At 37.4% G+C, this 16,966-nt stretch overlaps 1 protein-coding gene across 1 annotated transcript in view; it reads right to left on the bottom strand.

Moving 5' to 3' along the window:
* LOC148627958 (uncharacterized) overlaps window positions 1-16,966 on the bottom strand; it is a 166,940-nt gene that overhangs the window by 13,716 nt on the left and 136,258 nt on the right. The window contains exons 97-105 of the mRNA XM_088582284.1: window positions 16,702-16,872; window positions 13,767-15,509; window positions 13,092-13,268; window positions 11,674-11,922; window positions 11,006-11,329; window positions 10,668-10,781; window positions 10,017-10,302; window positions 9,056-9,173; window positions 469-8,169 (exon numbers count right to left, since the gene is read on the bottom strand). Of these exons, the coding sequence (XP_088438410.1) occupies window positions 469-8,169; window positions 9,056-9,173; window positions 10,017-10,302; window positions 10,668-10,781; window positions 11,006-11,329; window positions 11,674-11,922; window positions 13,092-13,268; window positions 13,767-15,509; window positions 16,702-16,872 (10,883 nt within the window). The remainder of the gene's footprint in view (window positions 1-468; window positions 8,170-9,055; window positions 9,174-10,016; window positions 10,303-10,667; window positions 10,782-11,005; window positions 11,330-11,673; window positions 11,923-13,091; window positions 13,269-13,766; window positions 15,510-16,701; window positions 16,873-16,966) is intronic.

Raw genomic sequence — 16,966 nt, 5'->3', positions numbered from 1 at the left:
AATTTCATTGAAATGCACTGAAAATGAACATTTCAACAGCAGATAAATCTGTCAAATACCTAATTTTTTTCTAAAATTCTACTGAAAAGTCAGTGATGCAGAGATCAAATAATGGTCTTTTCTAATAGAGGAAGTATCCTTGAGTGATATTACATTGTCAGATTGGCGGGGCTTTGACATGCATGTTTCTGATTTTTTCCATTTTGCCTCATTCTTACAAACACTTACACTTAAATGTTATAAATAAAAGTATACTTAACAGGGAAAGAGCCTTTTCTAGTGTGATTTAGGTACAATTTATCAGTGAAAAAGTATTAAAACTATTTTTTTATGTTATTGTCCATGGTAGAATTATACAAAAATTTAAAACTTAAGATTTTCAAAAGTTTGTTCTATAATTATTTGCATAGTTGAATAACTAAAAGTAAAATATTATATTGCTTTGCAATCTAAATAAGTCCTACCTACCTCTACTTTGAGGTTATTAAGCTCAGTCAGTAAGTAATTTCCTGGTTCTGCATAGCTAAATCTGTGTCCAGTAAAGTTGCCATAATTCCCATGTTTTCTTGCAAAGCATCCCATTGGTGCATTTGAAGGAAGTTCTGGTTCTGCTACATTACAATCAGTGCCAATATATCCCGTTGTACATGTTCCACAATTGTCATCTCCATTCCAGTTCTCTAGACATGAACATTTACCAGTATCCCTCTGACAAGTGCCATGACCGTTGCATGGATTAGATGCTCCACCTGGACAAACCTGGTCGCATTTCTCTCCCCAGTAACCACTATAACATTGACAATATGATGATTCTAGAATGAATTTTCCAAAAATACATTTAGCAGTGCAGTCTTGTCCTTTCCACACTGGGAATGTTCTAGTTTCGAAGTCATTACAAAGCGACTGATATGGCGGTGAGATGTCTTTCTCCACTTCACACATTGATCCAAATGCAATAGTGCTATCCATGCTAAAGTCCATTGTTCCTGTGACTGAAATGTCTTCAATGCACGCCATGATGTAAAATGATGAACTGACAGCCAGATCGTTGCACTTGCTAGAAATCGCAGAGCTGTTTAGCAGACTGTTGCATTTACTGTTTATTTCGGGTTCTGGGATACCAATGTTGACATCAATCTTTGGAGTGTTAGTTCTTGTATCAGGAAGATCAGTTGGTATCCATGTGCATCCCTTGTCGGATATTGTCAGTTTGTAGTTGTTAACTATGTCAGTTGATATTTTGCCGTTACCAACTTCTAAGTTCCAACCAGCTGCTAAGCCTGTTGTTATCTGTAAAATACTGGTTTTCCAATGGATAAATATTTGTGTTGGAATACAAGGTCTGTTCCATACAAGTACACGATCAATGACACCGATAAATATTCCAGGTGGAATGTCTCCTCCGCCTACAATTGGCGGCTGCCACTCTCCAACAACAAGAGTTCCTCTCGGTGGAAAAGCACCAATACCAAGATAAACTGATGTGAACTCAGTGATATCATTGCCATAAATGTAGTGGAAAGTTATCCAACCAGATAAGCTGTTGTAAACCAGTGTTATTTGTGTCCATTGATTAAGTCGAACTTGAATGCCAGTAGATACAACATATGATCCTAGAGACACCAAAAACTTTCCGTTTACTATGCAGACAGCAGTAGTGCTTCTCCAGCTGTATGACAAGACTGTGCCACCATCTCCCTTGCCATCTAGACTAGTAATTTTCAATCTAGTTTCAATTGTAGTTGATTCTCCGAGAAAGCCTTGCTCCCACGGAACTGTCTGAATCCATCCTGTATTGATAGCAACTCCTGTTGAAGGATTGAAGGTTGTTGCAATCTCGTTAAATATGCTCGATGTATATGTCTTGTGCCATATACTAGCATACTGCAGTATTGATGTTCCTGAAATAACATGACTGGCGCAGACACTAGCTAGACCTTCATATCGGATTAAGCATGGATAATCGTTGGAACTGCAAAAATGTGACTTTATAATACACCCACCCACAAGTCCTTCTGAGGCAGAACAATAAGCTGTGGTTATAGATAGCCTGATGTTGATGTAATCCTCCTGTACGTATACAATTAACTCAAATCCTGTTTTGTATATTTTGTACACCGAACTGTCTAATGGTCCCATCTGGAAGCTACTCCCAAGGTTGGCCACTGTTTCCAAGGATGTTACCTGACCATCTATTTCTACATGACCACCATTGATAGTACTGACTGTAACAATTTTTGAATCTATCTTTAAAGCTACTTCCTTGGCACATGTTTTGAAATATCGACAAGCTCCTGTTAGAATTTGAAGATTTATATTGCCCATTTGGTAAAATGTATGAATACCATGTTCTGGAAATCTAAAGCTTGCCCCATCTATGGTGGTTATATGCCCATTGCCAGAAAAGCCACAGAAATAGTTGGAAATACCTGGTAAAACTGGTTGAACTGTAACTGAACATTCTTCTCCATACCATCCAGGAGCACATGATGTGCAATTCGGAGCCGCCCAGTTCATTTGACATTTACAATCACCAGTAAACTGGTCACATTCTCCATGCCCGTTGCACATATTGTGAGTACCACCATGACATCTCTTGTTACAGGAAGGTCCCCAGTATCCTGTTTCACATGTACAAGAGTTTGATCCAATAGATTTATGAAAATCACATCTCTGTGAGCAATCATTACCAACCCATCCAGGATAGACAAGGGAGGCAAAATCATTACAGTAGTTTTTTCCGGGCCAGGCTGCTGTCCATTTAGATTTTACAAACAGATCTGCCAGGTTTATGACAATAGTCAGAGACATGTCAATTTTACCAGAGCTAGCAATATCACTTGTACACACAGCAAAGTAGAAGTTCAATGTTCCAGAACTTGGTCCTGTAGTTTTCCCAAGAACAGATTGGAAAATTAATGTTCTACATTTGGTATCCGCCTCTTGTTGTTTAGATAAGTCAGTATAGGTATGGAAATATGGCACTGTTGGTGAATTAATCTGAAGACTTGACACTCGCCATTTTATTTTCTGTCTTAGAACTCCATAATCAACTACTTCAATGTGGTGTTTACCTACCACATCATAGATAAGTGATGATCCATAATTATCAAACTTCCAATAGATTGCAAGAGAAGTAGTGGTCGTTTCAACTCGCTTCATCTGGTATTTGAGAACGTCATTGTACGACAAAGCTTTCTGCCACACTCGGACTTCGTCAATATCTCCAGTATAATATTTGTGGTATGCTTCATTATCGGATGGAAGAGGGGGCTGCGGTGGTTGACCAAAACCAAAGTAACCATAGGCCACGAACATGTCCTGATGATTTATGGTAAATGATATGAAGTTAAAGCTTCCAGTTTCTTTGAACATGTAGAAAACCATTTGTGATGATACGTGGCGCCATACAAGAGTTACATGATGCCACTTCTCAAGCGTTGCATTAATCCCTGTGTTATAAATGTTTTGACCGATTTTCAGTTTCAATGTGTTTTCTAAGTAAACAATGAAGGACAGCTTTGTATTGTAAGACATTATCACGCCTGTATTATCACCAGGTCTGAAGAAAAACTCAACAGAGAAGTCGTTTCCACTTCGGATAATGCCTGGAAGAAAATCGGTAGTTAAGACTGAGTCTTGAAAGTAAATGCAAAAGCCTGCTGTAGAGACTTGTCTCATTTCCATCAACTCATTGTTAGTGAACATCAATGTAAACAAACTGTCAGGTTCGGTGACAACCCAAGTATTTGAGTATGTGTCTGTGCTGGTTACAGATGGGTCACATGGGCCACAGAGGTAATCCTGTGTCTTACAGAATGGTGTTTCAGTTAGGACAATTATATTCAGTTGTTGCTCAAGTGATCTGACTGATATTGTTAGGTGGTTGCTAGACTTGGTTGTTATTTCGAATTCTGATGTGGTTGGATGATAAACAACTATGTCGGTCAGATGCCTTTCTAATTCTCCATCAAATGTGAATGGCTGTCCGTCAATCCAAATTAAGGTGTCTTGATTTGAATGATATCGTGCTCTGACAACGACAGTATTTGACTTGTACTTGATAGATACAGCTGCAATGCAAATCGAATCATCATAGCAGTAAGTATTTCTGATTTGAACTTCTGGGTATATGCTTGTGTCTGATGATTTGAAGATGTAAAACTCCCCTGTCTGTAAGAAGTTAAACTGTAACTCATTAAATGTGCGCAAATGACTGTTCCCAAATAGTGCACATGTGTAATTCTGTAAATTTGGAGTACCAGTTGGTGGGATTACATCTGGTATAATAACATCACAGTCATTTCCTGTCCATGGCTCAAGACATGTCGCACAGTCAGTTGTATTCGAGTATGACGGATAACAATAACATTCCCCAGTGGCTTTCACACAAAGTCCATTATTATTGCAAGGTGAAATTGTACCACCTGTACAAACGCCACTACAGTCATCGCCCCAGTAACCATGGTTACAATCACAAACCAAATCGTTGTTGATATGTCCATGTTTACATAAATGTGAACACAGCAGATTAAAGAATGGATTGGTACTGTCGGTACATAGTGATGGTCTAGGTGATATTGGTGGGTTGGCTATTTTTTCACAATATTCTATATATGAGTACACACTAAAAATATAGGCTTTCTCACTTGATGATGCAATAATATCTGCAATGCACGACTCATAATGGTACTGCAAGACTGCATCGCCAAGTTGTCCACAGACAGATGACAGAGCAGAGTCGAGCAAGTGTTCTTTACATATTTTTTTAGCAGTTGTTGTCAAGGTGTCGTTTGGTTTTGCTTTTGGTGATTCTCCATCGGTAACTACATCTGACTGCCACCAATATACATCATCGGATGGTAGAATAAGCTGATATTCTCCAATCACATCTCGAGCAACAAAGCCATGACCTTTGGTGAATATCCATAATGATGTCAAGTCTGTAAATTTCTTCGACAATAATCTTTTAGATGTAAACAGTATCTCATAAACATCTAGGGCAACTTTCCATGTTTCAATTTCAGCTATTTTACCATTGAAATGCTTGAATGATATAGGAGCATTGTCCTTCCAGTCACCAATTTTCAGAAAGCCACTGTTCTTGAGTGCTGTAGTTTGAACTGTCAACTGGTGCCACCATTGCATGCCAGATGATGTAAAAATGTAGATCTTCAAAGTTCTAGTGGCATGAGCAAATGACAGAGAAATTTGGTACCAGATATCAACTTCAGCTGCATAACCAGTATCTATCTTTTCATCACCCCAAAGTACATGTACCGTGCCATTTAAGTAAATGGATACTGAGGTTCCCTTGTAATATGCCATTATTAACCCTTCGTCTGATGTGGCAGCAAATTTGACTTGTATAGTTGCATCCCCAGATGATCCAAACAGATTTTCAAGCTGTGATGTATATGCTCCAGTCCCGTTGAATGCAAGGACATAGGTTTCTCCATTGACACTTTGCGGTTCTTCGATGCCACCAAACACATACTTAAAGCCAGACCCGACACTTGAATCAATCCTCCAATAGTCTGCATAGCGTGTGTTGATGATCTCCTTTGTGATGTCAGTCATTGCTACTGTAGATCCTGCTCCTATGGCAAAGTCATTGTTCTTGTTGCTATCACAAATACCACAGAGACCAGACATACCTGAAGTACATTGTGTTAGTGTTGCATATACTTCAAGAACTGAACTGTGATAGACGATTGTAATAACATTAGATCCATATTCTAAGTTGACTGACGTTTCCCCATTTTGGACTACCTTGACAGTTGATGTCAAACTGTGGTTGCTATCCAGAGTTATTTCTTGGTTGTTATGAAGCATAAGTACACCACTTTGTCCTGGTACTGCTGATACTATTGTAAAGTTTTCACCCTGAGTATGGATCCAAACTTGATTCACACATGATGCTCCATCTTGACCACATGGAATCTGTCTTATGTAGACAGCGACTGTGGTATCTTTGACAAAGACGAACTCTCCATTGGCTGTAAAATCGAACGTTTGACCATCAAACAAAGTATAATGGCCGTAGCCAAAGGCTGAACATACTTTAGCTGCAATACCTGATGATGGAATAACTGCTTGACTGACTGAGCAATCTTTTCCATACCATCCTGTTGCACAATTTTCACAATTACTACCAGTAAAATTTGGTAGACATTCACATGTACCATTAGAGTGGCAGGTTCCTCCACCACATGGCAAACCAGCAGAGTATGGACATATATTTTGACATGAAGTACCCCAAAATCCATCATGACAGTCACAGATTGTGTTCCAATCACCAGAGACACAGGATGTAGAGCAGGAATTTCCAGTCCACCTTGGAAACTGTCTAGTTTGGAAAGAATCACACCATGTCCTGGCTGGCCATGTAATAATTGATCTATCGGTTGAGCAGTGGTCTGATAATGTGATGATTGGTTCCATCGTCCAATCTTTGTCTGTCATGACATGGCCGTTGAAAACACACTGCTTGTACAAATAAAATTGAACTTGCAAACCATAACTTGAGCAAGAGTTATTGTATGCTGCAGACATAATTGTTGACAGGCATATGTCCTTTATGTCATTGTTCTTATCACTTATACTTCTGAAGATGTTGTAAATCTGCTTGTCTAGGGATGTCAAGGTGTAGTCTACCAAGTTCCATTTTGGATGCAGCCAAGGTGTTCCTACCATTGTAATTTTCAAGCCACCAATAGAGTCAACTAGTTGTCGACCATATCCTAGATTGAAGTTCCAATGGTTTACTAAACCTGTGTATGAATTTGTCAAATGAATGAAGGCATAAGTCCTTATTTGGTTCAATGTCAGCTGTTTCTTCCAGATTCTGAAGTCATCAAAAGTCCCAATAAAACCCCAATTCACTCCATCTCTTTCACTTATTGGATAATTCCACTGACCAATCATAAATGTTCCTCCAGGTTTAAATGGATTGGGGTCTGAAGCTGGAAAAACATGGACATCAGTGTTGATTTGTAAACTTTCCTGAATAAGATACAGGTTGATAATTCTAGTGTCTAGTCTCCATACAAAGGCAAAGTGGTACCATGTGTCTTTTTCAACTGTTAAAGATGCAAATGATATTTTCTTGTCCTGGTAATAGAGTGTCATTTTGCTGTCACAGATCACAGTGGTAAAAACAAGGTTGTCATTTTTATATGACCAGATTGTATAGCATCCTGGGCTTACAACTGATGATTTGAACTTTAGTTCTACTGTGGTGACAAATTCAGTGAATGTTGATATCGGTTCTGTGAGGCAATTTGAACCATTGGTAAAGAGACCAAAACCTCCACTGTTTTTGATAGATACTAGTCCATGAAATATTGAGTTTGACTCTAAAACAAGCCAGGACTGACCAAAGATATCATGAATAGAGTCTGTGTTCAGTGTTACAGTACTATTTAGAACTACACCCGTCTCTGTCTTGAAATCATCTTCATGGTTCAGATTACAACTGCTGAGTAAACCTGTTGTAGTACCACAGAAAGTTGAAACTGTTCCAATAAACACATCGAGGTGGTTCTCAAACAGATAGATATCCACTGTCAGATCACTTCCTACTATTTGGTAATGGTAACTGGAGACTTGTTTACATGTGACTCCAGAAACAGTGAATCCTGACCCAATTACAATCTTGTTTCCATCATACCAGGTAGAGACCACTTCATCTAACACAGATATCACTAGCTTGTGACTGTCGATCTGTATACCAACAGCTGCAGTTCCAACACTGGCGTAGTATTGTGACATGAGAACCTGAAGTATGTGAATTTTGATCTGAATTCCAGATAGCAGCTGGCCTGATACCAGCAAGTGTTCTCCAGGATAGTGATAGTTGTACGCAGCACCATCAAAAGTAATGAAGTGACCACTGTGGTAGCATTTTCCTTGGAACTTGTCTCCAGCTTTATTGTCATTGTTTACATGAACCACTGAGCAATCTTTTCCAAACCACCCCGCCTTACATTGCTCACAATTAGTTATTACTTCTGGACCAGCATAACAGGAGCAGGTACCAGCAGCAGGATCACAGACTCCATTGCCATAGCAAGCATTGTTAGCCCCACCTGGACATATGTTCTGGCATTCTGATCCCCAGTATCCTTCCTTGCACTTACAGTAACCAGTCTGGTCATTCAAAACAGGCTGAAAATAAAATTGATCTTTCTCATTATACTGTATATGGGAATAAAAAGTAGAGAATAACATACTTGCAATTTTTTTCCATTCAAATAAGTTTTGGTACTAACAGCATATGACCTTCAGCCCCCCAAAAAACCTGTTTTGTTTTATAAAATTGTTCTGGGTTGTTTTGCATTATAACTCTCTTTTTTTTCAAAATCCTCTGAGTAAACATACTTAATATTACTGGCATGCAGGGGCGTATTCAGAAACTTTGAAAAGGAGGGGTGACATCTGGGGTTCCTCAGAAAAAGAAGGGTGCTAAGACATTATTTGCCATTTTTTGCCAATTTTACACATGAAAATGACAAATTTTCAAATAAAAATGGGGTGCATCCCTCCTCTGGATCTGCCATTGGGCATGTGTCTGTTAATTGTGGCCGTTTTGTAGGACCAATTTATACCTTTCTAGTAAGCACATTTTGTTTAGTTCCAAATTTTTCTATGAATAGTGATTTTTCAATTGAGTTTTAGCGTTTAGTGGGTAATTTTGGCGGGTGAAAAATTAGGCAATTTTAAGGAAAAAGGTGAATGAAAAATTTTATCATTTCTTATTCTGGCGGATGCATAGTGGTATACTAGGTAACTAAGCTCAGAGTATGCAAATATTGGCGCCCAGTGAAAATTACGCCCTATACAGTATTTGTAGACAAGCCTGTCAAAACTAAACCTGGAATGAACAATTATCTGCCTAAAACAGACAACTTATGAAGTCCCTTCATATCAAATTCGATGCATTTTGAACTTGCGTAACCTGAACACCTGCCTAAGCTGAACAAATCTTTCAGTACAGAAAGGGTTTTATTTCAACAGGTTTGATTGTTCAGACAACACACCTTAAATTACATACCACAATAGGAACAGAGGGACACTTCATGGCAGGTGAAAGAGTAGCTGAAGCTGATATTATGGTGTTTGCATATGAGGAAGAGACAACCCATCTCACTATGGCAGTTCCTGACTCAGACCTACAAAATATAGAAAATGATTTATCAAAATGATCTATAGACATACTTATCTTTCTTGTACCCATTAAAACACACACACAAAAAAAAAAACATAAATGATTGTTCAAAGGGAACGCTTCACACTGCCATTTATTTTCTCATGGCAAACTCGTAATTTCTCTTATCATCAAATCGAGAGTTTGTTTACAAAACAGTAAAATCCATATTTGAAAAAAGAAAAAAAAAACATCTGTGAATGTGCAATTTATACCATGAATAATAGGATAATTAATTGGAAAGAGTGAATAACCAAAATATGATCACGAATGCCGAAGAATGCCTACATTTAACGAGTGTGCAGAACAAGTTCCGTGCAAGAGTTAATTGTTAATGTGTTCTTGGCACGAGATCATATTTTGGTAATTCACGATAACCAATTGATTATCCTATTTAATATATAGATTTCCTCCATTATTTATTGTTATTTTCAACACAAATTAAAAATTTTGTGAACGACGGATTGATATTCGTGTTGTGACGTTTTGGCAGGAGAAAGCACGAGAGTGAAATTATAGAATTTATTTCACAGTGTGAATTATAAAAAAAATTACACTGGGAACAATCTGTAAATCACTGCAATCTATATAATGAATTTACTTATCTACTTTAATTTAATGTATAAACGAATGTTGCATTAGAATAAGTAATATTCAATGCAGGTTTCAGTTTATTTATTGGTTACAAATGTATTCTTACATGAAACAAATTATTTAAAATAAGTTATGACATTGTCAATGTACTTTTGAAGTCCACTGAAATAAACATAATGACTCAGCAAAAACAGAGTAAATCGTGACTACTTACTTGACTGAGAGAGCATATCCTGTCCATCCTGAAGTGAACTTGGTGGGAGGGTATACTGAAGAACTAGACTGTGACACATAGTTCTCATAGGATGATGTAAGGTAAATATTGTGATCATTGGTGTTGTTGTACCCAAACCAAGCAGTATAGTTTCCATCAGATTCCTCAGTATAGCAGCGGAAAACTGGTTTAATGGGCTCTGTTTCACCAGTTCCGTCATTCTTGTCAGCATATTCACCTTGTCCGTTAGTACAGGGGATGGTACAATGTCCAGGTCCAACAAAGTCTACAATCAAATGATTTATTTTTTAGCACCTAAGAAAATAAACATAAATTAACTAAAAAAAAAACTGAAAAATAATGTCACAGCAAAGATTTCTGCAGGCAGTGGTCAAGTTTGAACTAATTCAACCTCAATGAACAAATGATCTTTTCCATTAATTTTCTCCTTAGCAATGTCAATCATATCATAATAAAACATCTACTTGTGGATCAATAAACAATGACAACATTTTGGAGATTGTATATTTCTCATTACAGATTTAAATAGTGAAAGAAAATGGTGTTGACGAAAAAAGCAGGATTTTATTAAAAGAAAACAATGTTGAAAAAAAGGATTTTATTACTACATTGGCAAACGTAAAAACTTACCTGGTGTACAGACAGTACAAGAAGGAAGATCCCATCCTGACACACACTCATCACAGGCACTACCAGTCCAGTGTCCATTTATATCATCATCATGGCACTGACATACATCTCCACCTGTAATCAAAGTTAATTTGGTCATTCAAAAATTTCACTAACATAGATATTTTTTTTTAAATTTCGTATTCATTTGGAAAGATTCAATGCCTTCTTCTACCTATATTTACATCAAAACTGTCTATAATTTTAATATGGTGTAAGTTTACTTATAAATAATATTGAAATGACAATAAGTAACTTTTCATTGTTTCCAAGACCATATAGAAAACTGATTATCATACCTAATTCTGTTGGATCTCCATGTATACAAAGCACACTACAAGTAGTATTATATCCAATGTAACCTGTTTCACATCTTTCACAACTAGTTCCCTCAAAGTGTGGTAGACAGTTATCACAGGCCATTCCACCAAATCCATGATCACAAAGACAGGCTGGGGCACTAGCTCCAGTGGCAAGGAGACACTGGCCATTTCCACTACATTTTGGAGTACCCGGGCAAATGAAATCTGAGCAGTCGTCACCATCAAATCCTCCATTACATACACATACTGAAGCATTGCCCTTCCTTACACACAGCCCATACGTACTACAGTCTGGTTCTCCTGCAAAAAAAAAATATGATTAACAGTGACTTTTCTTTGGTGGACAAGTTAACTAAGTTCAGTAATGTTATTTGTAGGTGCACTAAAATTGCTAACCAATTCACATCAAAACCTTAATTCTTACCAAATGAATTTCTGACAGAAGCACAATTGCAGACAACTAAATATTATTGTGAGACTTCCCACTTCAGAATGTGTTACTTATACAACTTTCTAGCAAAGTTAATATGTTAATCAAATAAAACTCTAATATGTATTCCTAAAGAACAATAATATAATTAAAATACATGTATAAACAACACTCAGATCATGTTCCTATTTTTTTTTAAATCATTAAATCCTACCTGGACAGTCTAGAAGTTCACAGTTATCTCCCTTGAAGCCTGGTTCACAGATACATGTCTCATTTGTACATTGTCCATGGTTGGAACACAGAGTTTGACAGCCAGAATCAGAGTAACATGTATCACACAGGCAGTTGGAGGAGAAAGGAGGATACTCTATACCATGGACACAGTCATAGTTACATGAGGGTCCCATAGAGTCAGTACAGTTAACACATGTGGGGTTACCATTCAGTAAGATACATTCTCCTGAAAAAAGTTAAAAAATGGCTGTGAATGGCTTATTATTTTACTAGATTAAAAAGTACACTACTACGCATAAACTAAATGATTCTTTAAAAAAATCAAGTGCTGTTCACAATGTTGTGGGTGGGAATCAATTTTCATGTTATATAAGTATTAAAATATAGAGGTCACACAGTATGCTATATGTTGCTTTCATTCGAGTATCTTAAGGAAGATTTGGTTTCAAATTTTATTCATAGTTCATTAAACTGAACCAAAAACACCACAAAAATTTTTACCAAAGAACTATAGTGCCTTTTTAGTGTTCATTTCTAGCATATTTTTCTCTCTTTTTAAAGCATTGAAAACTAATTCTATCATGTTTACATTTTATCATTGTAGGATTAAACAGCTATTTTGGGTTGTTCATGCATGTATGAATGGATCTCGGAGCTTCCAATCTCAATGAACAGCCGAAGGCAGTTCATGTCATGTTTGGGAGTGGAGAGATCCATTCATACATGCATGAACAACCAAAAATAGATGTTTAATCCTTATAATTCTATCCCAACATTTGGGATTTTTTTTTTTGGAAATGTGTTAAATCAGTAAATGTATTTATTAAATCTAGTTCTGGGACATTAATTTTAAGGTGAATTTACTGGTACATGCAGTTAGATTTTAAGTTTCTTTCCCAGAGCTAAAAATTACTCTCTGTAAACAAACTTGACTGGTAAAATCAATGTGGATGTAATAAACTATTCTTACAGCTATGTTATGCTGTGTATATAGTTCATTGCAAAACTCTTTCGAACTACATGGCCGCCATATTGATTTCAGGTTGAAAGGCGTTCATGCATGTATGAATGATCTGGCCAAGTTCATGCAAGTATGAACTTTCTGGCAAAGACATTCTCGACCAATCAAAAATGTCTATAAGCGTGATGAATCTCATGATTAGAATTAATTTAAATGGGAGCTAAATGTTGAATGTACAAATCCCTCAGTTCAATTATCTCCCTTTTGAGACTTCAAACAGTAATCATATGCACATCTACATACTGGTATAATACACAACTGCTACTTAATTTTAAAATAATTTGACCAATGAACAAAAGATAATTGTAGTATAGGGCCCCTCTTACAAGTCATTGTATAATTGACAGTTATCTGCTGAATTAGTATATTTTTACCTTTGTTACTACAGTCAGGATCTCCAGGACAGTCCGGTAGTTCACATCCATCACCCTGCCAGCCATAGAAACAGTCACATTTCTGATCAGCAAGAATGCAGGTTCCCTGTCCACTACAACTTCCTTTCTCTGGATGGTCTGGGTCACCAGGACAACCTCTCTCACTACAATCATCTCCTGAAACAATGAAAGATAATTAAAAAATCAAAATATTGACTTCAGTGTAAAAATCATGACCTTTTCCTAATCTGACTTGCGAAAAAAAAAAAAAAAATAAAAGGTAACATTATGTGCAGGTTGTTATTTTTGTGATTCAATTTTGGCAATATTTGCATTAAATCATCCATTTTTAGAACTTAATCACAACATCTTGTATTCACAAAAAAAAAAAAAACCCAAAAAAAACCAAAAACAAACAATATACAAAACAAAACACTAAAACCTCTTATTTTGCTTATACTGTACCATCCTAATGCTGCAATGGATTGTTTCAGTTAGTTCAATCATGAATTATTTAAGGGTTTGTAAATACTCTGAAAGACCCATATTTTGCTGGCCATGTAATGTGATTTTAATTGCTGTTCTCTCGAACAACAAAATAAAAAAAGACTAAAACAAATCTTTATCACATTTCTACATTCAATGACTTCGACAAATTTAATAAAGATGACTTACCCCACCATGCTACATCACAAACACATGTATTGTTATCACAACTTCCATGTCCACCACACAGAGAGTCACATCCAGTTCCTGAATAACATGAATCACACTGACAGGTAAAGTCTGGCTGTGGAGTACCAAACACACAAGGGAGTTCACAGGAATACCCAGTCCAGTTACCATTACATTCACATGTTGGGTAGACTGTGGCAGCACTGCAGTTTCCCCGATTGTTACAGTCTGGATCACCAGGACAGTCAGGAATGCTACAGTCATCACCAAACCATCCTGGGTTGCAGAAACATTCTTTGGTCACAACATTACAAGATCCATGTCCAGTACAAAGGGATCCAACTCCCAGGCATAGATGGTCTTCACATCTATCTCCCCAGTGACCTGGTTCACAAATACATGTGTTGTTGTCACATGTGCCAAAGCCACTACAGATGATATCACAGGAGTCACCTGAAGCACATGTGCTGTCACAGACACAGATTCCACTATCCATAGGCTCCTGGATGCCATTACAAACTTCATTACAGGATTCTCCCATCCAACCCTTCTCACAGCTGGTACATCTTGGTCTTGCTAGCGATACATTGCAGTATCCCCTGAAGTTACAATTATCAAGACAGTCAGATTGCTCACATCCATCACCCTTCCAACCTTCATAGCAGATACATTTACCCTGAGCACACTGACCATTGCCACTGCAATCAGTTCCATACCCAGGACATCCAGGTTGTTCACAGTAGTCACCCCGACCTCCATTGAATCCACAGTCACAGACATCACTAGTACAGTTGCCAGTTCCAGAACATTCTAGTTGACAAGTGTAGTCATTGTAGCAAGCATCACATTCACAAGTTCCATTGTTTACAGAGCCATGTTCACAGAAATGCTGACACATATAGCCAAAATATGAAGAGTGACACCTACAAGTTGGTTCATCATCCTCCACCACACAACTTCCATGACCATTACAGTCTGATGGACATTTAGGAACATGACAACCATTTCCTTCCCATCCTTCTTGACAGATGCACTGTCCTTTGGCAGCAATACAACTACCATGACCTGAACAATCTTCATTGTAACCAGGGCAACCACTTTTCTCACACCAGTCACCACGGTAACCATTGAAACCACAGTCACAAGTGTTGTTTTGGCAAGTACCATGACTGTTGCAGAGGGCATCACATTCTACACCACTGTAGCAAGGGTCACACATACAGTTCCAGTTACCATCAAGACTTCTCATGCCAATGCCATGAATACATCTGTATTCACAGGAATCACCGATGTAGGGGTACTGACAATCCAAACATCTGGGATTTCCTCCTTCAGGTCCAATAGCACATGTAGCATTGACACCATTGCAGTCTGGAGTTCCGGGGCAGTCAGGGATGTCACATGCTATACCTGTCCAGTAGAGGTCACACTCACAAGTTTCTGTTGCAAGATTACAAGTTCCATGACCAGCACACCTCTCTGGCCATCCTGGACAGCTGGGTTCATCACATCTCTCGCCCTCATATGTTCCATAATAGTTACAATCACACTTCCCATCATCATTACATGATCCATGACCATTACATTCAAGATGACAGCTTATTCCTGTGAAGCATGGAGGATCACAGATACAGAATCCATCAACATTAGTGCCATTCATACAGGCAATCTGACAATATTCTCCTGACCAGTCATCATTACAGCCACATTTGCCACCATCAGTACAGTTACCATGGTCTGGGCCTGGAAAAATGTTAAACAATAAATCTCTGAGTAATGGCTAAGCGTTAAAAACAGTACAACCCTGTTCCTTTTTCCTTTGATGCAGGGGTATAAAAAGTATGATAGAAAAAAGGACAGATATGGTGAAATGCAACAAATACACATGCATATAACCTAAGTACAAAATAGTAAATACTTTCTGAGATCACCAAAAGGCCTTCAACAAGTATAAACACACCTTTAAGTAAGCCCTGAAGGACACTGAGAACAAAATAAATAAAATCCATGGTGACAGAACAATGACAAATTCTTCAAAATCAGAAGTATATGACACTTTTTCCTTTTTATTGTTGATTTACACGGAACTAAAATTCTCATTTGTGTTGTAAATTTCTTGAACCAGTTTATATAGTAAACTTTGAACTGATTTCATACAGGTTAAATCTGATAACTGTTGAGGTCTATATCTTATTGTTCATGTAACAATAAACAGGTTTTAGGTTTCTTTTTAATTTATTTTCACATTGAGATAATTGAATCATTTGTGAGCAGCCTTTTCCAAAGCAAGACTGATGATATATTTGAACCACAGGCTTACTGTCATATAATTGTAACTACATAAATATCTTAAAAAAAATATGCATAAACAATAAGTAATTTAAAAAATTCTAGTTAGGTTACAAATTACATAAGTATGAACTTATGACAACATATACTGCTGGGAAATGGCTAAGTTTAAAAATTAAAATTTAATGTTAGTCAGATTTGTCCATAATAAGAAGGGCACATCTTCAATTTAGTTATACAAGAATTGTGCAAAGTTTAAATAATATTGGTTTAATACTTCTTGAGTAAAAGACCACACTAAGTAGGTACCCCCGCTTTCAATCATGATATAAAGAAAATAAACAAAGTCCTGGGTAAACAGGAATTTGTCAAATTTTTCCCAAAATGAATCCCACCATATGGCATACCTACAGGGAGAATGTGTTGAAATTTCAAGCTGCTGTGATGAGTAGTTACTGGGAAAATTGTGACCAAAAAAAATGTTACCCATGGAAAGCGACAATGGTAAAACAGCATACCATCTCTCCTTTGGAGCAGGTACGTTAAAAGGAGTTTTCCTCTCTTATTCATACACTAAACAACAGTAACACAGCCAACTGAACATTTGCCATCATCATATTTCATATCCAAACTCAACTCAACTCACCACTACATTCAGGAGTACCAGGACAACTTGGGGTTCCACAATCATCTCCTTTCCATCCAGGTTCACAAGTACACAATCCCAGGGCAGAGTTACAGCTACCATGTCCATTACAGGCCCCATCTTCTCCAGGACATCCTGATTCTTGACATTTATCTCCCACCCAGCTGTTTCCTGTAAATAGAAAGAGAAAATATTGGCTATGTTACAACCTGGAGAGAAGTGTTCATTTCACTTGTCTGAAGTGGGCCAATTTCAGGTAATTAAC

The sequence above is a fragment of the Perna viridis genome, chromosome 1 (genome assembly GCF_037379345.1).
Source record: "Perna viridis isolate PV_CMFRI_1.1 ecotype Kerala chromosome 1, ASM3737934v1, whole genome shotgun sequence".
NCBI lineage: Eukaryota > Metazoa > Mollusca > Bivalvia > Mytilida > Mytilidae > Perna > Perna viridis.
This window is presented reverse-complemented; position numbering and strand designations above follow the sequence as displayed.